This window comes from Halichoerus grypus, chromosome 7 (assembly GCF_964656455.1).
Source record: "Halichoerus grypus chromosome 7, mHalGry1.hap1.1, whole genome shotgun sequence".
Taxonomy (NCBI): domain Eukaryota; kingdom Metazoa; phylum Chordata; class Mammalia; order Carnivora; family Phocidae; genus Halichoerus; species Halichoerus grypus.
Window position 1 is genome coordinate 69642334 of NC_135718.1, and position 25148 is coordinate 69667481.

A 25148-nucleotide genomic window follows, 5' to 3' on the forward strand; every position below is an offset into this window, starting at 1 on the left:
ACTTACATGGACCCAATTACCATAGGAATATCCACAGCCCTACCTGGGACTGGCCACATAATTGGTGGGGCCCAGTGCAAAATCAAAATGCAGGGCTCCTGGGTCAAAGACTATTTAGAATTTCAAGATAGTAACAGCAGAGCACTCAACCAAGCATGGGCTCTTCTGAGAGTGGGCCCCGGAGAATGGGTCACGGGTTGCACACGAACGAAGCGGGCCCTGCCTGTCCCCTCAGGTGCCAGCTCTCATCCCTTCCTGGGTCTGTACCTGCATAACTGACACCTTTAATTTCAGTTTCCACCATGATAAAATGCACACCAAATCTACCACCTGCCAAGCAGCACTCATTCCCCGTATCTGCACTATGAATGCGAGATCCTCTTGGCCACCGCCCTGTACCAACCTTACGTTCTAATCCCTCAACTGTCTGTGGGTTGGTTTGTTTCCAAAATCTCCTGCTGCAAGTCATCCTAGACACACAATACATTTCCTCAAACGTGTTCCAGACATCAGGCACCTCCGTCAACATTAGCCACACCATTGCTTTTCTAGGAAAATGGTAGAATGGGGTCCACAAAACAGCAGATGGGTAAGGACCTATGAAATGTGCATTTTGGTGGTTGGTGAAGTGGCATTTGTTTGTGTTGTATTTTCAGGAATACAGATTATGATGACCCAGCGGATCTCCTAAAAAGAAGTATTTACGGTATTACCAAAAGCACAGTGTATCTCGAGACTCACAAGGATAACTCAGTTCTCCAGACACATAAGCTAATCATATACTTAATCATCCCCAAATCACATCTATGTTTGTGCACATACACCCGATAATACTGTTAAACACACTGAGGTCTGTTCCTGTAAATAGTGTCTACAAATAATTAAGTTATTTCTCTAAGGCTAGCAGACACTGACTTGATTGTATTGTCTCTAATACATGGTCTCGAATAACAAAGGGGAGATTTATATTTGGTAGGAGAAAAGGGGAAAGGAAATGGGTATAAATTCTCCTTTTTTTCATATTCGTAATTGACTAAATCTTTTCTAAAAACCGAAATATACATCCCCTTGGGGGAAGATTTAAACATGAGAAATTCTTTTGTCACAGCACGTTTGGGTTCTTATACTATATTTGATTTATCCTTATAGCTGGTTTGACAGACTCAAACTAAAATCTGGCTCTTTCTGTGTGAAAATCAGGAGCAGAAATATTAACTGTTACACTCCGTGGACATCATTTAGGGGTTCTGTACTAAAAATAACATTTAAAAAAAATCTCTTTCAGGACTGATTTTTTTTTTTTTTAAAGTCTAGATTAATGGGTAATTCTATAAAACCTCCTTAAGAAACTGTGGCTGGAGAGTAATAATATATTTAATCTGGCAGACTAAAGAAAAATACCTGCTGTATGAACATGCACAGAATTGAAGTTGCAAAGAAGACACAGTCATTCAGAGGGTCAACAGCAACTGTGTGCCCATTTCTCCCACTGAGAGGGTCCTGTCATGTCTGTCTCCACACACAGACATAATATCTAGACAATTCTCCATTATTTTCTTTCGGATATGCTATAAAAATACATCTTGATGTTCCCTTTTGGAAGGTGGTTTAACTTTTCCTTTTCAAACAGTTAGCAACGGGTGCATCTCCACGACTCACATATTTAGCAACTGCTCAAAAGGACACAGAATTTAGTTAAGCCCTGTAGCCATATAAAACAGTAATGCATTCCCTAGGTGCCATAAACATGGTGGAATTTCCACAGTGGAAGCCATCATGAATCTGGGATTGAAGATCTAAGGATGGTGGCAACACAAAACCTGTACTTACTCCTAATCGCTGGACAATTTCCCTGATGTCTTCAGCACAGTTATCCACGGAGGACAGAAGGATACATTCCCCTCTCTCATAAAACACTTTGATACTCATTAATCCAGATGTCCACCCAATGACGTCCCTGCAGGAACAGTTAAATACAACGTTCTTGGAATCCTTTTCAATCAACATTATGAACTCATTGGAAATCCCAAGAAGACATTCAATGTCAGCAGACTGGCCGAAGTCCCGAGCTATTACGTGCCACATGATTGCTCCAACGCTGAACAGATGGGCATCCTTCCTTGGCTTCACTTTCTCCTTCTTCTTTGCACCCAATGTAATGAAGCTGAATTTCACAGAGGTATCCACAGTGGCGGTCGTGACAAAGTTCTCCGCCAGATCCTTCAAGTACTCTTGCCTCGTTCGAGTGGCCATGGCTCGAAACTTCTCTGACTTATGGGCTGCGTTTTCTGCATTGATCACTTTGGCTAAAAGGAAGTCCCGAAATACTGCTGACTTTGGAAAAGTTACTCCTTTGGGAATTGGTGGACCAAATGGTGGTACATCTTTTGATCTAGAAACTCCAACACTGAGAAAGAAAAAATAAAAGGAAGTAAGATGAGTTATAATACCATAATATTTACCTTCAGAAATCTGACATATACCTATACTCTCAACTTATGTCATCTATTTTGTAGCTTTTTGTCATACTAATTTCTGGATACCCAGTGGTTGGTTGGTTGGCTGTTTTTCAAACTGACTAGATGGGCTGGTACTCTAACCCTACAGCTGGTCATCACTGGGAAAGACAGTGACACTTCGAACGGAAGTGAGGTTATTAGCCCCATGTGGCTGCTTGGGACCTCACTGGTACTGGACACCATGTTCACACTTCACAGGGCCAAAAGTTTTAAGTGTCCCATTTTTTCGGGAAATGCTCACTTGGTCACATTTTGAAAATCTCAGTGGAAGTTTTATGGGAGTCAAATTTTAAGAGATTCCAGGGACTGAAAAGATCAAGCGTAGAGTGACAGTAACAACCACCTTAATATGTCAAAACCAACAATGCTCCCCTACATCAGGCAGAAGGTATGGTTGTCTCAAACCCTTCTTGGAATGAGATCAACTACGAAGAGTGAATTAATGATAGTAAACAAACAAAGGGCTGGACTGAGGAATGATGAATCCCAGAGCATCTACAGCATGTACTCCCCAATGACCGAGTAGCCACTGAGAAACCAAGAATCAGTACTAATCCCACGTCTGCCCAGGCTGGTATTTTCTACACTGGAATAAACAAAGGAAGCGATCTATACTTCATCTTCATCATTGCTGAAAATCTTGAACGTGGTGAACTAAGGGATAAATAATTCTGTCCAAATTTGTTCTGTAAGGTGTGAGCTCCTCTTCCGGAAAGTGGCTGGTTAGACTCTTAAAAAGATCACGGTTGGGGCGCCTGGGTGGCTCAGTCGTTAAGCGTCTGCCTTCGGCTCAGGTCATGATCCCAGGGTCCTGGGATCGAGCCCCGCATCAGGCTCCCTGCTCGGCGGGAAGCCTGCTTCTCCCTCTCCCATTCCCCCTGCTTGTGTTCCCTCTCTCGCTGTGTCTCTCTCTGTCAAATAAATAAATAAAATCTTAAAAAAAAAAAAAAAAAAAAAAAGATCACGGTCTCCAGCTCTCTCTTACCTTTGCTTTAATGTGCACACTCTTCAGGAGAGTGAGTCATTTCTGGGGAGCTGGGCAGGATCATGGGGCCTTAGCTGGTATGAAAGGGGAGGGAAGGACGGATTCCCTTTGGGATAGAGGCACCTAATTCATTCAGGGATGGTAGCGTGTGCACTAAACCAGACAGTGATGGGGATAGACTCAACTTGTATCCTCAAAGGAAGGCCCTAAAAATGCTTCAGAGGCTGAAGTGTTTTGGGACCAAACTCATACTTGACTCACCTTCCTCCTGTTACTATCCTTAGAGTGGGCATTCTAGACTGAGTAGGAATTAGTTTGTCTTCACATTTTAACTCCCAGAGAGCTGTTGCAAAGCTACCTGCCTGGACTTGTGATGAGGCTAACCACACCTTGTTGCTTTTCCACTACACCGGTCAGCAAGCTCAGGTGGCCTATCTGTGCACTGGGACCTGCCATCCCACTAAACTCATGTGATCACCTCCCCTAATTTTTTTTTTCCCCCAGTAATGAGCACAGTTTCCTGGAAGACCTTTACCCACAGAAGGCTCAGGAGGCCCAATCTCATTTGACACCTTGCAGGATTACTTTTGTGTACTTAGCTCTATGGATCTCAAGCGACTCTGACTGTGGCTTATACACACTTAAGCCAAAGCATCAGAGAAAAATTTTTATATCTAAATATGTTCCAAAAAAGCTCTCACTATAGAGCTCCATAGTGGTTAGAGAGAGGTACCTTATAAAAGGGCAATTGCTTTTGTCCCAAATTACTGACCCTAATATCGAACTGGACATTCCCTCTATCATGTACAGTATATTAACTACTTGATCAGCTGAAATCCTGTGTATCTCAGATCCAAGTCGAACAAGAAAAGCAGCCAGAATTTAGGTCTGGCTATTCCAGGATTACTATAATATTATGGAATGGAGATCAATTAGAGATCTCTGGTTACAGAAGTTTACATAATTCTTTCAAACAGAACTGAGGTCAGAGGAATATTCCTTGGCCAGATTTAGATGATTCCCAATGGGCTGAAACAAGAATGTGTTTCAGAATTCCTTTTTTTTTTTTTTAAAGATTTTATTTATTTATTTGAAAGAGAGACAGAATGCGTGCACACATGGGGGGGTGGGAAGGGCAGGAAGAGAGGGAGAGGGAGAATCTCAAGCAGACTTCCCGCAGAGCACAGAGCCTGATGTAGGGCTTGATCTCACAACCCTGAGATCATGACCTGAGCCGAAATCAAGAGTGGGACGCTTAAGCGACTGAGCCACCCAGGTGCCCCTCAGAATTTATTTTACCCAAATAACTTGATGGCATATCTAAATATAAGACCCTCCACTGAAAACAATAACACAAAGATGAACACTCCCTGATATGCAAGTTAAAGGGTTTTGGGAGAGCGAAGAGGTGATGAGCAGATGCCTTGCCCTGTTTGGGATTCTAGCTCCACCTCCTGCTGAAAGGCTCTGAGCTAGCGACTTAATCCCTCTGTGCCTCAGTCTCCTCATCTGTAACGTGGAGGTGAGACAGTGCCATTCTCAACAGCCCATGGTGAGCATGAAACCAAATACTGCACGCAAAGCTATCATTATGCAAACTGCTTTATCATTATTAGTATCACAAACAATCATCATCTTCGTCATTGGTCTAACACTATCATCTAACTTTTGTCAGGAGGGACTACGTATTAAATCATTAAATCTTCGAGAAGGGAAGCCATCACTTTCAGCAGATACCACTCATTCTTAATCGACAGTTTCCTACCAAGCCCACACAGCAAACAGTTTACTCATTCGGTTACCACGGGACGCACTTTGCAAAGAGTTTATCTTGGAAAGTATACAAACGCATAAATCCCTCAAGGTTAGCTCTGCAATAGCTATTGCTAGTAAAATTAAAGTACCCTGTATAAAGAAGGAGGCAATTAGTTAAGTTTGCTTTTTTAAGATTTCAGACTACAATGCTGGTACTTGGAGCTTTGGGGATGTGCCTCATTGTCTCTCTCTAGGCTCAAGGAGACCCAGCCTTACTTCTTGGGAACTCTGCATCCAGGGGAGGTGCCTCAGACTACCTCTGGAAGGTGAGAGCGTGCGCGTCTACGCTTCTGGACTTGCCAACCATGACAGTTTTTATCGGAGGGGGTCACCTTAACCCAACAGGATTTGTGGGGGTTCCCTGAGGTGCATGTGATCCTTCTAGTCTTCTTCAAGATGCATCCACCGGTTAAGACATAGCAATTTAGAGAAAAGTGGACCTGGAGTATATTTTATCATTTCCTTGGAAATTATTTTAAAGAATTTACTTTGTCACTGGAGAAGCTCCATAGTGGTTTTGAGGAGTATCATATGAAAGAGCCATATAAGGTGTTTTTGGAAAATTTGAGCACTGTAACCCTATTCCATGGGATAGAATTAATATGGCTTCAATAACTGTTATGGAATTGATTTGACTACAGTATTCAAGAAGATTATTACTGACTTGTTGAGGAATGCTCATGAAGTTTTTAAGCGATCAATATGAATGCTTATGAGGCACTTCCCAAAATTTGAGGCACTCTACTGACTTTATATTTGAATCTCATTAGCAAATGGTAATTTAGTGATAACAATGTGGTTTCTTAAAAACCAACGATTCCACAGTTGAATGATTTGCATTATGCTATCCTCTATCATAGAAAACAGGACGCAGTCCCCTTTTTTTATAGGTAAGATCTACATCTAGTCCAATACTGGTTTCAACATCCCTCCGTAGTAATTTTATTAAAACCAGAAAACCTGAAACAAATGAAAATAGACATTACTGATAACTTTAAGATTTCTGGTGCTCATGAACTGCCTCGTGATATAAGTATAAACTAAAATGGAAAGTAATTAAAAATACTTGATTTGACCTACAAATAGCGGCCAATAAAGTGACACCAAATTCCATAAAGCCTTAGGCTTAAGTTTCCAATCCATTAGGAAGGTTCATTTAAGATCATTCTTCATAATTACCATTCATCGGGTGAGATCTCAGAAGAATAATCCCACTTACCATGTTTGTACCAACATTATCTGTTTTAAACCAACCTTGCTAGAGAAGAGACGTTATGCTTTTTATAAATATCATTTTTTTAAAGCAGTTCTGAGCATTCAGGCCAGTGGTCTTTTGCCCAGATGTGACTCAGGGGAGGAAAACGCATCAGATGCTCGGGTCAATTTTAGGTCTGTGACATCCGTGTACCGCACAGTAGGGCTGGAGAATGAGCCCATTTGAACAAGCTGTGAGGCAACATTCGGGCTAAGAACTACCAGTTTATAGACTCTGTGTTCCTTTGAGATGGGCTGCGCGTGCGGTGGGGATATAAACCAGCAACATCTAACACACAGACTAGTTTCTCTGCCTTTAGGAGAGCACGCCTTACAGTCTTCCCCGTCTCCCCAATCCCTCCCAGCACACACACATGCGCCCCACCTCGGCCCAGGAGGTGGCTGAAACAGCACTTACTGTTTTAGGATGATCAAGGGAAATAACCTTTGGGGAGTGCCAGGGACTCTAATAGGTGTTTCTGCATAATTTCTGCTATTTATTCTACACGCTGATGTAGGTACTCTTATTCTCAACTTTAAGAGAACGAATGAAAGTTTCCAAAAAGTATTAAAGTAACTTGTACAAAGCACCAGGAGCAGCACAGCTGGATTCTAAACCCAGGTCAGACACCCCCTGCCCCCTTTTACCCCACAAGGCATATCTTCCAGTGGCAGCTACCTCCTCCGGAAGAGTCTGTGGGGAGGGGAGAGGAAACAGTGAGAAACAGGCTCGGGATTCCGAGGCACACGTATGGCCTTCGGAAATCACCGACGCAAGTGTCAACTCTGGTCTCAGGAGCCCTGCGGGAGTGAGGGTTTCCAAGATCTTGGATGAGAAGCAGTGTTTTCCCACTAAAGTCACTACTTCTGCTCGGGAAGAACTGAAACGGCCACATACATCAGCCACCCCCGAGGCTGGTATCAATTAAGCTCTGGTTCCGGCAGCGGTTGGATGCAGGTTTTAAGGGGAAAATTGAGGAAATGCGTAATCTACAATTTTGAACTGCTAGGCATTTCGCTGTTCAAAAGGGGAAGGAGGCAATTATTTCGCACAGAGAGCAGTTGAGTGAAGACAGAGGAAATATAATTAGAAAAAGAAAAAAAAAGATAATGATGGGGTTAGAGGTAATAATTGGAAAACAAAGATATTTCAGGAGAAGGTGTGCTGTTGGAATATACCTGACAGAATGAAACGCCAGGGCTGCTGGCTCACCTGTAACACACGTTTTCGGTGCACGGGTTGTGCACTTTGACGATGACAAAGACGTGCTGGAAATGGGACCGGATGCTTCTTGGAGTGAAAGGAAGTGCTCCGGGCTCTTGGAAGACAATGGTCACAATGTCATTTCCGATATGCCTTTTCCTCAGAAGCTGCGGTCAGGAAAGAGAACACACACAGAGTTACAAACGCGGTTTTCTGTAAAGACAAAATATGGCAACATATACAACCCGCTCCTCTGTCCGTTGTAAAGGATTGATTCGGAAAGCAAGAGCCACTCTGAAAGTCAGTGCTCCTCAAAGGGACACAGGAAAAGCAAAATGGGCTGCGTCCAAAACATATATGGAAAGACATGCCTAACGCAGTTAATCTCTTGCACTTTAGAATTCAACTCCTTCTCACCTTGAGCTTTCGTACCCTGATAGAATAGGATGTTAGCACTCAAAACGCTTTCAGGAATTTTTTTTAAAGGTTTTATTTATTTATTTGAGAGAAAAAGAGAGAGAACACAAGCGGGGGGGAGGGGCAGAGGGAGAAGCCGTCTCCCCACAGAGCAGGGAGCCCATTGTGGGGTTTGATCCCAGGACCCCGGGATCATGACCTGAGCCAAAGGCAGACGCTTCACCGACTGAGCCACCCGGGCACCCCTACCCCTGCTTTCAGGAATTTTATAGTTTAAGCTCTTCAACTTAAAGCAGGGAGACAGAGCGAAAGGGTACAGGTTTGCTAAAATCCTACACCAGTGTGTTAGGGCCTTAACCAGTGTCTGGTGCTCCCCCACAGGCCTGTACACAACAGCAACACAGAAAGACTGTTACTTCGGTGGCTAATAGATTCAAACTGATTAACTGAAATCTAGCCTTTCAAATGTAATTCAGAAACTAGAATTCTACCAGATTAGCGGCTGGAAAACTCCATGGTATATAATCTTTTACATTACAAATGTGGCAGAAGACAAGGAACCCCAGAGCAGCAACATTTTAACAGAACTTTCACTTTTCATTCTCCTTTTGCCCAGAACGCTCCCGTCGCCCCAATTTGCTCCTGGACAACTCAGGGCTCTAACTTAGGTATCTCCTCACCTGGAAGAAACCTCCCTGCAAAGCCTACACTGGCAATCCACCCATACACCCAGCCCTACCTCTAGTGCATCAGTTGTAACAGAACTGTGCTAACTGTTGATTTACTTCTCCCACATCGGGCCATCATCTTTGGGAGGGCAGGAGAAAGGTCCTGTTGACTTCCGATTTGTTTGTTTCTTTTTTTTTTTTTAAGATTTTATTTATTTATTTGAGAAAGAGAAAGAGAGAGAGGGAACACGACGGGGGGAGAGGCAAAGGGAGAGGGAGAAGCAGACTCCCCACTGAGCAGGGAGCCCTACATGGGGCTCAATCCCAGGACCCAAAGATCATGACCTGAGCCGAAGACAGATGCTTCACCAGCTGAGCCCCCCAGGCGCCGCTGATTTCCCTGTTTCTGATGGCCTGCCCAGGACATAGCCAGCACCCAGTCCACATTTGCTGAAGGCATAAATGAGTGGTACAAGCACAGGATCCTAGCCACATCACGTTGTGCAATAAAACCGTGACTGCACCTCTGAATATATGTCGATAAACCCACACACAAAGCACCCTCTAAGTTGATGCAAGTAAAACCATAGTATCTGTGCTCACAAAGTTTGTGATCTTCAGTTTTAATAGATACAATAATCTTTATAGGAGCTGGTGATGTCACTGCAGGAATGAGATAATCTCAGGTAGTAAAGCTCTCTTTACTAGCAATAACAAAGACAACGAGCTTGCTCTTAAATTTATTTGGCACCTACAGAACATACCTCACTGTAGAGAGCATTAAGTTCAACTCTTAAAGCCTTTTCAACCCAGATACAAAAAGGATTTCATTGTCAGGCCCCTGACTTGTGATTTAGCACGATAAAAGGTCTGGGAACTTGGGGATGAAATGTTCCTTCTTCCAGAATTCTCTGATATGCCAGTTAAATCACTGATTCATATGTTGAAAAACTCCCATTTAAATCACCAAGGTTAAAGTCAGACACACAGAAAAGTCGCCTTCCTGTCTGGGTGAAGTTTTGAAACATATATTCATATACATTAATACAGGCCCAATGAGCTATCTGTAGCTTTAAAAATGTCTGCTAAATATTTAAGTTAAAATGTGCCGTTGTGGATGCATGTAAAAAAAAAAAATGAGTAGCAAACCAGGTCCTATACACTGTGTGATTATTTCCCCTTACTATAGTGGACACAGATGATAACCACGAGAAATATTTCAGGTAAAGAAAACAAAATGGGCGGGGCGCCTGGGTGGTTCAGTTGTTAAGCGTCTGCCTTCGGCTCAGGTCATGATCTCAGGGTCCTGGGATCGAGCCCCGCATCGGGCTCCCTGCTCAGCAGGAAGCCTGCTTCTCCCTCTCCCACTCCCCCTGCTTGTGTTCCCTCTCTCGCTGTGCCTCTCTCTGTTAAATAAATAAAATCTTTAAAAAAAAAAGAAAAGAAAAGAAAACGGAAGCATACATATCTACAACAAACATCAATAGACGAGCTGGAAATTGTACTAGGTTAAGATGTTCTTCCCTCATTTCCACAATCAGTGAAACACAGGATTCCCAGACACTATAATAGGACAAGGGAAAATCAGGAGCAAATGAAAAGTTAAAGAAAATGTACCTTAAACACCTAACACTGTGTTTAGCGTATCTGTTGAACACGGAACACAACAGCTGACCCTACACATGACTCAGTATCCTCGAAACACAAGAGTTCTCAGATCGACGGGAGGAAGACGGCGCTCACGATGGCCAAGGCCATGCAGTGAATTCTGCAGCCCCTCCTCCCACGCGGCCACTGTGTTACACTTCACCTTGGCCGGCCCTCTCAATTATGTGCGTGGGGCAGGCATGAACCCATTAGTCTGTGCTTCCTCACTGTTGAAGGAGTGACGGCCAACTGGACAACTATGCCCACCCATTTGCTCTTTGTCCAGAAGGAAGACACTGGGTCCAGTCCTACACTTGCCCACCATCGGAACACTGAAAGCACCACTTAAAAAGCTGGTTTTCCCTCAATGACATGTCCCTTTCTAAGCATATTCTTTGGCTTTGTAAAATGGGCCAAAAACTTTTTTAATAGTCTAGTTAATTGAACCAGGGTCACAAAAGGTACTCGGCAAAACAATAAAGTGCATGGGGCGGGAGGGGCGGGGAATAAGGAGATTCATTAAGAAGAGCAAAATCTGAAGCTCTTTGTAGGAGAATAAAATAAGAAAACTGAACACCTTGTCCATTAACGGGATGCTTGACTTTGTTTAGAGGCTAAAGAAAAATAACATCTGGAAAGTGAACAGAAATATTTTTCACTGTTTTCCAGGATTTTGCCAAACATTAAATAACCTAAGCAATTTCTCAGACTTCTTATCTAAAGGTAAATATTTTCTTCCGTCGTTAGTTATGTGTTTCTTCTAACTGGCCGGTGAAATGCTGTGTCATTAGAGTCCAGAGCTGGAGGGGAAAGGGTACGGCAGCCTGGCAAGATATGAAGGCGAGCCCCTGGATTACCAAGACACCTCTGGCACTATCTCTTGGGGGAATTAAGGAACAGTGGCTTCTAGCGCTAACTCCTTTCTAGACGTGAAGTTCCTAACACTTTTCAGGGCCAAGAGCACCACTTTTCGAGTCTCTGACTGTAAGAATGAGTCAATAAATACTGTTAGACAGATTCACAGAGTCAGTCCTACGAAACTTCCAATGCTTGATTCAAGCAGCGAAACAGGAATAAGTTCTTGTTACGACAAGAAAAGTGAAATGTGATTCTTCACCCAATTGCACACAAAAAGCATCCAGATGCGACAGAAACAGCAACCTCTGGGTTTATTCTCAATTCCCTAACCAAACTTCAGGGCTTCACAGGACCCGTTTTAACTCGATGCAACAATCAAAAGCGAGTGAAAACGGTCAGGGAGCCACACTTGGATCAGCGGAGACATAAAGTGGAGCTAGGTCAGATCTATTAGCCTCTACGCAAACAGGCTCATTTGTTACTTTTTTCTTAGCATAGTAAGGTAGAAAAAGCATTTAGCACCTCATTCTGGAGGGGAGGCGGGGCAGCCTGCCCACTATGGAAGAAATACAGGTGGATGTGGTTCACAAGTTTCTAAGAGTCAGAATTAGTGAAGAGAAAGTTTAATTTGAAACTAGAAAAGGCTGATCTCCAGAGAGTCTCCTGTCTTAAGAAACAAATATGTAAAAATTTGCATGATTTCAAAGGGAAAACTGCATAATTTAATGAGTATCTTATATATTCTGAAATTCAAAGAGATGAGCCCAGAACTGAGCAAAAAATTAAATGTATCCCCATGAAAACCAATCACAAATTCTGGATCTTAGTCCGTGGGTTGGAATCTGAAGTCCTGTCGGTAGGAATAGGGTTGACCAAGACTCCTTTGACCGTATCCTTCCCACCCCTCTGACCTCTCCCACCCCACCCCTCCCAGACATACACCTTGTCCCTTCAAGAGGCCAGCTATTTCTGCCACAGGCACTTTGCACTTGCTACCCCCTGCTTGGAAATTTCTCCCCCTCACACAGAGGGCCAGCTTCTCCCCCTTCAGAGACCTTCCTAATTCTGCATGTATGCATACAACACACACACACCACACCCTCATGTACTCATTACTCAAGACTCAACACCAGGGGTTAGAGTTTTGTTTTGATTTTTAAGAGCTATCTAGAGTTTCCTGTGGAAAGTAGAAATGTGAATGGAGATCAGGAGTCTAAGAATGAGGGGGAAACCTACACACATGACCACATAAATTCATAAGATCTATATTCAGAGAGGGAAAGCCTTGCCTACCCACTCCCCACAAAAAAAGTGAAAGCTAGGTTAAACGCTCTTATCTCAGATCAGCAAGATCATACTAAATTTAATTGCCATTTCAAGGATTCATCGTGGACTTACTTTATATAACCAATATAAAAATACTATGAAAAATATTTAATATAGAACATATATTTTACCAATTGGAAGCATAAATGTACAAACCAGTTAAGCAGGCAAGGCTGAGTTTTCTGCAAATGGAGAAATAGAAATAAACCAAGAATGCAGACTTTTAATGATTTAATAACAAAGTGAAGATAAGAGGATTATGGAGATACAAGTATTTCTGATATCTGGCAGGACCAACCCTATTGTAAGCAATCATGCTTATTATCCTGTATAAGTACACATTCCTATTTAGGGCCTGGGGATAAATCTAATCATGGAAAGCTGACTAAGCATTTTATTCTTCCAAAATATTCCATATTATTATTTATAGATGAATCCAAGTGCAGTCAGGACCTGCTCATACAGCACTTAATGAGGTAGATTCCTCCTGTATACGAATGGTTTCTTAGCACTTCCAATTAGGGACTCACAGGAGTGCACAAACCCCTTAAGACAGGTCGGCCATCTATCCAAATTACACAGAGAAAGGGTTCCAGCCTGGCTCTCCCTAACAAGCTGTGTCTCCATCACCTCTGTAGAGGTCAAGTCTGCCCCTAGGCTAATACCAGTATTCTTCAAACAGAATCTCAGAGACCTAGCAGGTTGGCCTTATTCCTTAGGGACCTCTTGGGGGCTTGGACACCCCTTTCAAATAGAGCAGCTCTAACTTTATGCTTGCACTTAAAAAAATCATAATTTACTGTGTGCCAGGCACCATGCTACCTTTATCCATTTTATATACTTAGACTGAAGAAAAGGTCTCTCTGCCCAAGTGAAATCTAAAGCTGACTTGTGGCGTTCTCCCACTGATAACATCCCATGATGGCTGCTCTATGATTCGTCTACTGGACAAGCAGAGGGGAAGCACACGGGGGAGACAGCCCTGGGAAACGGGATCTGACTGCCAGACTGGCCCAGAGAGACTGATGGGTCTTCAGGGAAGAGAGAAACCACTCCTAGAGCAGGCTCTCTTATCATTCCCTGGAGCTGGCTAGGTTTTCTTTGTAAGAGTCATACATTCCAAACACCGAACTCTTTTGCAACAGTGGTAAACTCTCTAAAGACTTTTAATATGTCTTGGAATCAGCGTTCAGCTTGATTTATTACAAGAACAAACACAAGAAATTATATCTGATGTGGACGAGTCTGGACCAGTTAAATAGTCACAAATACCATGGTGCTAATGAGGCCAAAGTTATAGGCACCATTCATGTACAGGCCAGCTAACTTTGCTAAGTTCTGTGGCCTCAAACTTCACTCAGGAGCCCAGGTGGTCATTTCAGACATTTCTACCCTTGGTATTCACATAATCTGCAGGCATGGGTGGGGTGGGTGGGAGATATCCAAAGGGCCAGTACGACCCGTAACAAATTTGGAGAGCACATGTTCCAAGATTGCACAGTGGCAACATTTATCTACAAACAGAATATTCTGGTAACAACCCAGGATTAGCAAAATATTAAATGCCGAAGTAAAGACAATTTTCTGAATTTATTGATAAATTAGCCCCTTACTTCCTTACCTATCTAGGCCTTAGTTTCTCATGCCAGAGCTCTAGGATTGGGAACAGGAAAATAAAATGCAAATTAGGTCATTTAAAGTGCTTGCACTTTATATCTAATAAATGATGAAATAGTAACAGCAACTAAAACTTACTGAGCACACTCTGTGCCAGGCACCATTAAGTGCCTCATATGTATTAGCTCATCTAATTCCAGCCACCGTCTACAAAAGTTTCATTTATTCCTTGAGCAAATGTTTACTGCCTGCCTACCATGTTCAGGGTAGGGTTCTGGGTGCACAGGGACACCTCGATGAAGAAACGAGACCAAAGTCCCTGCATTCAGGGATAAAGGAAACTAAGGCATAGAAAATTTTGCCCCAGGTCACAAAGCTGGTAGCTGGGATTCAAATCCAGACCGCGTGGCTCCAGAATTCTTGCTCTGTTAACAACTACATTTTTCTATTGAAGCTGTTTTTCCACCTAGAAGCACGAAGCCTCAAAGAGGGCTCCAGAATCACAAGAAATCAGACACTAAGAGGGGCATGTTGTGGATTGTCTAGTCCAAGTATTACGTATGCCACATCTACCCACTGCCAAACCTGTAGAAAGTATCTCTAAAATCCAACATTTTTTACCTCTGAGCCCAGGTGCGGCCCCAGAATCCTTAACACAGTTTTCCAAGTAGCCACTGCTGGCCCTCCGAACCAGGTCCTCATTATATAATTATGCGATTTCTTGAGCTGCTAAGATCTTACCCAAAGGTACAAGGCAAGTGACTGGCTGTGGCAAGTTCAGAATATGTCCACTGACTCTTACCTCCACTCTTTACCAAACCCTTTATATCATGAACACTTGCCCACATAGTGTTTCGCACATAGATTTCCCAATGGACCATATGTAGGATCATATATATTCCAGACACAACAAGAGCACTCATTAAAAAAACAAAACAAACAATTTTACAGTTTTCCACCTCTAATCCATCAGCAAAACTTACTCAATGTCATGGATTCTCACTCAAGTTTAAAAAAACAACAACCAAGAGGTAACCAAGTAAGTCGTTAAGCTACAGAGTCTGTAATGTATCAGTTTACAGGGCATATATATATATATATATATATATTTTTTTTTTTTTTTTAATTTCCAGTTTGGGAAGCTTAAAACACCCATCCATCCCCCACTCCCCAACCTCCATCCATCCATCTACTTTTTTGTGTGTAGGACTTTAACGATAGTTTCAGTGAAAAAAAAAATCAGGTACAGAGAACTCATAAACCCACAGATTTTAATCACCATGCAACCAAAAGGAGTCAGGGAGAGCCTGGTTTGAGTTCTGCTAACAGCAAAGCTCAGCAGACGTTAGAATTCCAGAGGTTGCCATATGGGAAATGATGGGAGCCAATCCAGTTTGGAGTCCAATGGCTCAAGTAATTAGGGAGTTAGAAGGGCTTTGTGGTTTGAATACTCAGTGACTGGGGTCAAAAGGCACCAGCTCTACTTCTGCTAAAGTACTGACAGACTTCTTGGCCTCAGTAAGCCCTATCAGCTTTCCGAGCAGCGACTCACACAGAGTTTAATTACTGAATGATTCACAAGTAACTGCTGGACAACTGCACTGGTCTAAATTAAGATTCTTAATAGTGAGTGAATCTGTTTGGCATTATTCCAAGTAATTTTTTTTTAAGAGCTAGAAATCCTTTAGATTAAAACATATAAATACATACATGTGATCTAGTGATTGTAACTCTACCTCTTAAAAAAGCATACAGATATAGGGGCGCCTGGGTGGCTCAGTCGCTAAGCATCTGCCTTTGGCTCAGGTCATGATCTCAGGGTCCTGGGATCAAGTCTGCATCAGGCTCCCTGCTCAGCGGGGAGTCTGCTTATCCCTCTGCCCCTGCTCCCTGCTTATGCTCTCTCTCTCTCTCAAATAAATAAAAATCTTTAAAAAAAGAAAAAAAAAAAACATACAGATATGTGATCAAAAGGTAGATTTTCTGATGGTAGTGGGAAGAAATCTGATTATTAGAAAACACTGCAGATCATTCAGGAAGGACAAGGGACTGAGCTTAAGTATTAGATAAATGGCCAGAAAATCCAGCTGGCAACGAGAAGGAAAAAGGAAAGAGGAGCTGTTCCCACTGTGGAGAGCTGGGCTCATCCCAGCTGGAGGGTCAAAAGCGGTTCTTGCAATTAGTGATGGCGACGGGGCAAGTGGTTTCTTTGCAAAAGGTGTATTATGACTACCTTCATTGAATTTCATGAGCATTAAAAAAAAGAGAGAAGAAAAATTCTCTGTTGTGATTAAGCTTAATTCAACAAATTCTTTTTTTTTTTTAAGATTTTATTTATTTATTTGACAGAGAGAGACACAGCGAGAGAGGGAACACAAGCAGGGGGAGTGGGAGAGGGAGAAGCAGGCTTCCCGCGGAGCAGGGAGCCCGACGCGGGGCTCGATCCCAGGACCCTGGGACCATGACCTGAGCTGAAGGCAGACGCTTAACGACTGAGCCACCCAGGCGCCCCTCATTCAACAAATTCTTACTGACCAACTGCTATGCAGTCCCTGGTGTGCTAATGTATTTTTATAGCAAAAGAGTGCAGTTAAATGACACCAGAGCTAAACTTCCTAGACATGAAAACAAACTTTGTTTTAACTCCTGATTTAACCCAAATACAATCAAATCACTAAAACTGAATCATGCCACAAATAAGTTATAAGATCCGTTCTTACAGTATTTTCTATAAATAAGTTATCTACCCGCACTCAGAAACCTGAGCTCAGCTTACCTCGCTGGCTTATTTATAATGAACACAGTGGACGCTGGTTTCCGTTACGATTTTGCCTAGCAAGCAATAAAGGTGCATGTGGAAGAGTTTCCAAGTTTTATAAGGAAAAAGTGCAATAGAACTATGCAAAAATATTCCCTTTTAAATGCCAACTACTTCCAAATGATGAAAGATTCAAAAATTATTCATGCCATTGAAGGGGAAAAAAACAAAACAAAACACCCCAATGACGCTTTGCCAATTCTGAGTGCACGAAGCCCATCGGCCGGCTGAGCTCAGATCTAGAACGCGGAGGGAGGACCCACCTGCTGTCTGTTGTTGGGCATGTAGGGCAGCATGGTGGACACGTGGAACATGACTTCATAGTCTTTATATGTGGTGTAGAGGGAGTGAGTTCCTGTAGAATCAGCTGAAAACAGAGGTGGAGGATAAAAACAAGTCAGGCAACTGCAAAAGTTAGCAACGTGACACTTACAAGGTTGTTCTTCCAAAGGCAATTCATTCGCCCACAACAGACCACCCAACTATCAGCCACCAGGGTATCTTGGCGGCCACTCTGCTCTCTTGCCGCGCACTCTTCCTGCCACTTTCCAACCCACGTCTGTGGCCTGAATGCTCAGGGGTCTCCTCATCTGCTCTCACCCCTGTGCCTCCCCCCTGCCCTTTCCCCAACATGCTGGCCTTCACGATACTGACTTCGAGGACCCGCCATGGATGGGGTGGAGCACAGGTGAGCGGAGGAGGCCAGAAGCTGGAGGTGCAGCTGGGGGCAGGTGTGGGTGCCATTATTTGAGGGGTATGAGCTAACTAACAGCTCTCCTTGCCCCGTTGTGTGTGTGTGGGTTTACCGTTAATTCTGAAGTGATTCTTGGGCACCTGATCTTCCAGAACTCAACACCACGAAACAGGACTGACTTAATATGGAAATGAGAACAAAAAATGTTCAAGATTTCTTTCCCTGAATGATGTAATTAATTTTCTTCCCTTTGCAGCAGGCAATGCAATGGTGCAGTCAGATGGTTAAGATGGTGGAGAATGAAAGTGATCTCTTACTGTATATTATGCGCTGACACATGTTTAAAACTATGACATCTGAACCCCTCTTAATCATACAGCTATTCACCTTTTGAAAAGCAGAATGATTCTTTGCAAATTCAAAATCCATCTGTATTATCAACAGATTACCACAGACTGAGAGTTTCAGGCACCTGAATCAACACACTTACATAATAATCTTAGGGTGGAGTTTTGAACCACTTTGCATATGGATAAAGACAAAAAGATACATAGAAATTAAGATGTAAACAGAATTCAGAATCGCCTTTCTAGATCTTTGACCAACACGTAAGTTTATTTATCTACTTTTTAAAACAAGAAAAAATGCTATTCAAGGTCATTTAAAACAAAGTTTATTCCATTGTGTTTTTGGGGAAACTAAGTAATCATCTGGGGTTAACTTCTTTTTTCTTTTTTTTTTTAAAGTAGGCTCCACGCCCAGCGTGGAATGTGGGGCTTGAACTCACAACCCTGAGATCAAGACCTGAGCTGAGCTCAAGAGTCGGACACTTAATTGACTGAGCCACCCAGGCGCCCCTCATTTTTTAAATCTAAATATTTTAATCTTACTTTAAAAACATTACAACATTTAGCCTTCATGGGCCTTTATTATTTTCTTTCTGAATCTTGCACTTTTTCTTTTGAATATTCATTCTAAATCAGAAACGGTCCTGAAAATTTTCTAGAAAAAAATATCACATCCAGTTTTGTGGATTCTGAAAAGGTATTCATAGCAGACAATTTAATCAAAAAGGGAAGTATTTAAAATGTTTACATACGGATATTGACAAATTAACTTGTAGATGGTAAGAGAGGATATTCATCCAATAAGCTGTATATTAATCAGTCCCCAAACAAAGCAATTATCTCTTTTAACTATATATTAAGTACATATTTGTTATTTTTTGAAGGACTTCTTGGAAAGTAATATTCCATTTCAACTGTCTTGCCTGAAGACAGAGAGTGTGGCTTTGAAAGTGAGCAAGCATGGTCATAAGGGAATGATGATGATCTTCTTCCCTGAAGAACTGACTCGTTAATAACAACATGAAGGTCAGGGGCTGAAATAACCCAGAACATTCAACAATTCTCATCATAACACCCTGCTATTCGGACAGTTAGAATTCAGTGAGAGAAGTCCTTATAGATACCTAATAGTCTAGTCAACAGGTTTCAGTTTCAGGAAATTGCGATGAAAGAAGAAAGATGCATCTTGTGGGGGAAAACACTATTTTTCCTAAAGATTTTATTTATTTATTTGAGAGGGAGACAGAGAGCGCACAAGTAGGGGGAGTGGCAGAGGGAGATGGAGAAGTAGACTCCCCGATGAGCAAAGAGCCCGATGCGGGGCTCCATCCCAGCACCCTGAGATCATGACCTGAGCCGACGCAGACGCTTAACCAATTGAGTCACCAAGGCACCCCCGTGGGGAGAAAACCCTTTAAAAAATGCAATCATAATTTGTCTATCCCAAATAGTACTACAAGATGGATTTCTGAAATTAAATATTCTGAAAGTTTTCATCTCAAATGTCAGTATGGTAATTGAGAAGGTGAACTGACCAACTTGTTCAAGGGTCTGCTGCAAATATTTCTATCGGAAAAGAGATGTAGGCCATCACGGAAGTCCCCAGTTTTGTCACCTCTGCATGCAGACCCAAGAGAGGCTGTGCACGGCCTGGGGTCTATAACTCCAGGGCAGTTTGCCAAGAAAAAGGAAGAAAAATCAGAAAAGGTCTCATATGTGGCGACTCAGAGTGGGTATCACAAATTATTCCCTAATCTTTACAGATCTGAGGCAAGAGCAATACGCATCCGATATAATAGTCAACATCCAACCTTGGCATGTGTGTAGGACACACAGGGGCCCACCTATGAGGTAACACTGTCTCTAGATTTGATAAGCTATGTTCTACACGTAACTTTCAAAAACAGATTAAAAAAACCAGATCTGATTGACAGGCACACAAAGACCTGGCCCCACCCTGATGTAGGCAAGTTATCGATGAGGGTCCCAAGTTGAAGGACACTGGGGGCATGGAGCCACGGGACCTCAGACGGCCTCACACAGACATTCCCATGCGGAAAAAGTTCCCACTTCACCACCCCTACTAGAAGTGGGCTACGTGTCTTCCCACTTCCTCCAACTGTAGGATCTATCTGCTCCCCTTTGATTAAAAGAGTAAGCAGTTAATTGCTTGATAATAAGGAGAATTTCCCAAAATACACAAAATTACTCTGCCTGGAATATTTTAGATGCTGATAGCCATGAAATCTAACAGCACAAAGACAAAGATAAAATATTCAGAATTTATGAGGACCAGAAGGGATGGGATTCTCCAAATGAAGATACAACAGAAATCTGCACATCACGGGATGGTGCCGAGTCTGTGTTTTAAATTGGCACCTTAGAACTAATGTGTGCCCCACTCAAGGGGACCTGAGTAAGGTCACTGGAAAACAGGATGCATCAGCTTTTAACCACTGCTTCAATTCCCCAGTTAACACCGTGAAACCAGAGATGAACAGAATGAGCCAGAGAACATGGTGTGCGCAAATGTGCTAATATTTTGCCTTTTAGAAAAGAATGCAGTGCTTGTCCTTGGTATATCGGAACAAGGGTATGAGAGAAGAGGTGAGGCTAAAAGAAAGAAGGAAATATTAAAAGATTCTTCATGAAACACTGGGGAATCTCTCTGCTGGTGTTACAGAAAAGGAATTGACCTTTTGAGCTTCCACGAAACACATACCTCTTGAGAAATGTGCTTCCTTTGCTCATCTGAGGAAATCTCAACTCTATCCCAAATAAGCTTGGCTAGGCTGCTGTCGGGGTCAAGAACGGGAGGGCACATGATCGCTCACTTAGATTTATGCGGTGTGCCTACCTTAGGAGAATTAAATTTGCACGCACACACAAATAGGAAGCTTACTTTTATTGTCTAGCTGAGCTCGGTATTTGGTAAATCCTTTCAGCCGGACTCGCTGGCCCAGAAGATCAAGGAATTCTTCAAAAGCTGGTCCCGCTGTCTCATTGTTATACATCTCCTCCTCGGTGCTCTGGCCTGCTTTGCAATAAAGGATCCCGATCTTGTGCTGAAAGCTCAGCTGAAATGGGGGAGAAAGAGAATTACTTGGCAAAGAGTATCAGACAAGCTAACTTCCAGTAAAATGAAAACAGTAAGCATGCCAGGACAATTCCCATAAGCAAATAAGCAAAAGAGGAAGCAATTGTCATTGCGCGAAATGCTACAGATATCTAACAAACAAACCCGGAAACCCCCGAATACAGCTGGAGAAATGGCAGAAACCCTACGAAACAGAATGGATGGCCATGGCCGTGTGGGATCGACTGGGCTTCCAGGATGGACAGACAGCCTCAGGTATCTCCTTAAAAATACAACCGTGGAAGTACCTAATCTTACACCCTCCTTGCAGTAAGGAGCATCATCTTCCAAGTCAGAAGGAAAAACAAAGCCACCAACTTACAAGTTTTTTCCCTCTCTGGTTCCTGACGCTTTTGTTGTTGTTCTTTGAACATTCATGAAAATATGAAAGACCGTAATGAACAAACAAATCAAAAGAAGGTCTGGTAAGGAAGGAATCCCAGTGGGAACTGTGATATATGTATATAAATAGAACAATGTTTTGTGTCCATGAAAGTAACTTGGGCTATAAAATTACAGTCATCTCTGTATTTTTGACAATCTTGCAAAGAAACCATCTGCTAAATATACAACAGACGATAAAGAATTTTAAGAGCCGCTGAAGAGTTCCTGCGGTAATTCTAACTCACAATTAATCTCTTATCATGCTGGAAGCCACAGGACTGCTTCCTCCCAAGGCCGGAGAGACACTGGATCCAGTTGCACAGCTTTCTTACCGTATCCGAAGAGAAACTACTTCTCACTCATGAAATCAGAGCATTCAATCTTACGACCAAGCAATCGGAGCCCCAAAACCTGACAGATTATCAGACATCACCAATTTCCTAAAGGCATCCATCCATAACACTGTTCGCTTTCACTATCAAGCCATAAAATCGAGGCTTTCATCAAAATTCATAGCTGACTACCAGTAAAATAAGGCAAAACGATATTCGTTTCCCTTGAGTGGCAGTGATAAAAGCACATTACCCAGTGACAACATACGATCCAAGAAAGGTAGGAAGACACCTGCCGGGGTGATCTAGGTAGATGGTAGGAAGCACCTCACTGCACACTAGGATACCTTTAGAGTTGAACAGAGAGTCAACCACCACTACATTCTGAATGTAGTCGATGTAGACTAAGTGCTATTGGGGGGGGTCGGGGGAGGATATAAAAGAAAGCATCATCCGCTCACAATCTGACTGAATGAGCTACCTATGGCAATGGATCCCATGGCATGGCGGACAGCCCACAGGCCTGGGCTCCTGTCAGAGCCTAAGACCCTCAACTGCACAGTGAAGACAATAATTGGTGCCCTAAGTGTGGGGATAGATGCTGTGCACAAGCTACTTAGAGCTAGTATGATGAATTTTATTGAGCTAGTTCTTTCGGAGGGTCAAGTAGAGAAACATTTCCATTCATCCAGAGACTGAGGAATAAATGTTTCTGATCAACTCAACTCTCCAAATAAATGAGATACCGTATTTTCTGCAAATAGACCATCAACTAGAAAAAATATGAAGCGTAATAAAAATGCCTTCTATTACTTCATTATAAACACTCATTGTTCCTGAGTGACTCAGAAGACATTTCAGGATGCTAAAGCCACTCGGGAAACACAGGACTAGCAATTATCACCACAGATGTCAGCGATCTCAGTGACTGTCGGGATCCATACGCATCCTCTAACGAGGCCTTCCCATCCTAGATATCATGGTAGCTTGGCGACTCTCTGGCCAGTGGAAGAGGATTTCAACTCTCTCCCGTTATTTGGCCCTAGCCTTAATGAGAGTCCACCAGAGATGTGCTAAGCAGCGCTAGCACGTGTAACCCCAAGGCCCCACGGGCCCGAATGCCCGTGGATCCGGCACCCGCTGCCTCGCCGGCACGCACGACTGCCACGCTGTCATCCACATCCTGGGAGCTCCACCCTGTTTGTCCTCTGCTCCCCCACCTGCTGCTCACATCGGGCACCGCTCTGCCAGGACCACACGTCCATACCATCTAGCCACCTCGTCCTGGGCCACCGGGTCCTCCAACACCCCCTGGCCACTCCTGCAGCCTGTCCCAGGCTGCCCTGGCATCTCCAGTGGGAAACCCCTTTCTCTTCTCACACCCACCGCCGTGGGAGGAGGCCCGTAGCAAAGCTGTATGGGGCCCCACGGCTTGGGCTAGTGTGGCCTCATGCCCGTTAAGCAGAGTGCTCACCAGACAGGCACAATTTCTCTATGTGATTCCTGAGTCTTCTGGACTCTCGTTCAGGCAAAGGTCAAACACCCAGAGGACTGGACTCCCTCAGGCCTGCTCTGCTGGCTACGGTGCTGTCCACTTCACACCCTTCTTCCCAGCTGTCGGACGAACGAGCCAGAGTCTGGGCCCTGACTGTGAATAGGATCTGCGTTCCCTCCCAGAGGCCCCTGGGCCCGTGAAAATTAGGGGATGTGGCTCCAAGAGATTTCAAAGCCCCCAAGTGTTCATGACAGCCACCAGAGCTCTGGTGCAGTGAAAATATCCTGTGGCACGCATATAGCCTGGCACGGGTATCACACACGTTTACTGTGAGGAGGCCACGAAATGGAACTATCTCTAGACTCTTAAAACAAGCAGTTGGGGTTTGCTCGCTATGATGGCAGCCATTCCGCTGAAACTGTAACAGAACGAAACACTGGGAAGAGACTTCTCTGACTTAAATCTCTTACAAACCTCACGAAAACAACCGGAATGTAGTATCAGCCATCACTCTTCCCGGGCTGCATCACAAAGCCGGCAGCACACCCTGCAGTTAACTGGGGCACAAAACAAAGGGGAGACCCCAGCACCCAAGTACCAAAATTCCCAATTCTCTCAGAACAGGGTTTGTATCCAAGCTCCCCAGACCTGGGGCCGCCCCCCTAATCCCTCACCCTTCCCCCTGACCTTGATTTAACTGTTCTGAGCTACAGCCAGTCCCGCGGTTGTGGGAGGGGAGCTCGGCGGGCTCTCGGGCATCAGTACTGTCAGAAACCAGAAATACCTGCTTGTCGAAACTGCAAACCGCATCAGTGCTGAGAGCTGGATATGCAGACAGGCCGCACAGACAGAGGACCCAGCACACAGGGTCTCCTTGGCTTCCTGGGACAGGATGACAACTGACTTGCTCCATTCCCAAGGGCAGAAGCCTTGTCCTCATTAACAAGGAAATTCAAATTTAAATGAAAGTGACAAAAACAACAAAGCCTCAGAAATGCCTTGCAAATAAACTGGAGTGGGTAGGGAAGCCCTTCCTTCCAGTGCTTTCTCTGGACTAGGTCAGCTTCCAGCAAGCACACAGTCTTACTTATTTAGATCATCTCTTTAGACCCCTGTGACTTCACCAGAAGCAAGCCTGGTATGCAAGTAAACATATATATCTAGGGTGAGGGGGACAAGAGGAAAGCTGACCCGAGAACAAATTAATCATTCTGCTGAAGATGCCATGATATTCTCAAACAGCGAGTGGCCATAATTTATCTGTTTTTTTTTTTTTTTAAGATTTTATTTATTTATTTGACAGAGAGAGACATAGCGAGAGAGGGAACACAAGCAGGGGGAGTAGGAGAGGGAGAAGCAGGCTTCCCCGCGGAGCAGGGAGCCCAATGTGGGGCTCGATCCCAGGGTCCTGGGATCACGACCTGAGCCGAAGGCAGACGCTTAACGACTGAGCCACCCAGGCGCCCCTATCTGATTTTTTTTACGTCAACCTATATAATTGTATAAAGTCATCTGACATATAAATTAGGAGAGTCTTTTAAAATAGGAAAAATGGGATTTGAGAGGTTGAGAGGTGAATTTATGTAGATAAAGTAACAAAAGTTTCAGAGTCTCACTTAGTAATTACTTCCC

At 43.5% G+C, this 25148-nt stretch overlaps 1 protein-coding gene across 8 annotated transcripts in view; it reads right to left on the reverse strand.

The window, feature by feature from the left end:
• SIPA1L2 (signal induced proliferation associated 1 like 2) overlaps positions 1-25148 on the reverse strand; it is a 216965-nt gene that overhangs the window by 57038 nt on the left and 134779 nt on the right. For all 8 annotated transcript variants that reach the window (XM_036087312.2, XM_078077712.1, XM_036087309.2 and 5 more), the window contains 4 exons: positions 21072-21246; positions 17392-17495; positions 7787-7944; positions 1831-2407 (listed from right to left, as the gene is read on the reverse strand). In XM_036087312.2, coding sequence (XP_035943205.1) covers positions 1831-2407; positions 7787-7944; positions 17392-17495; positions 21072-21246 — 1014 coding nt within the window. The remainder of the gene's footprint in view (positions 1-1830; positions 2408-7786; positions 7945-17391; positions 17496-21071; positions 21247-25148) is intronic.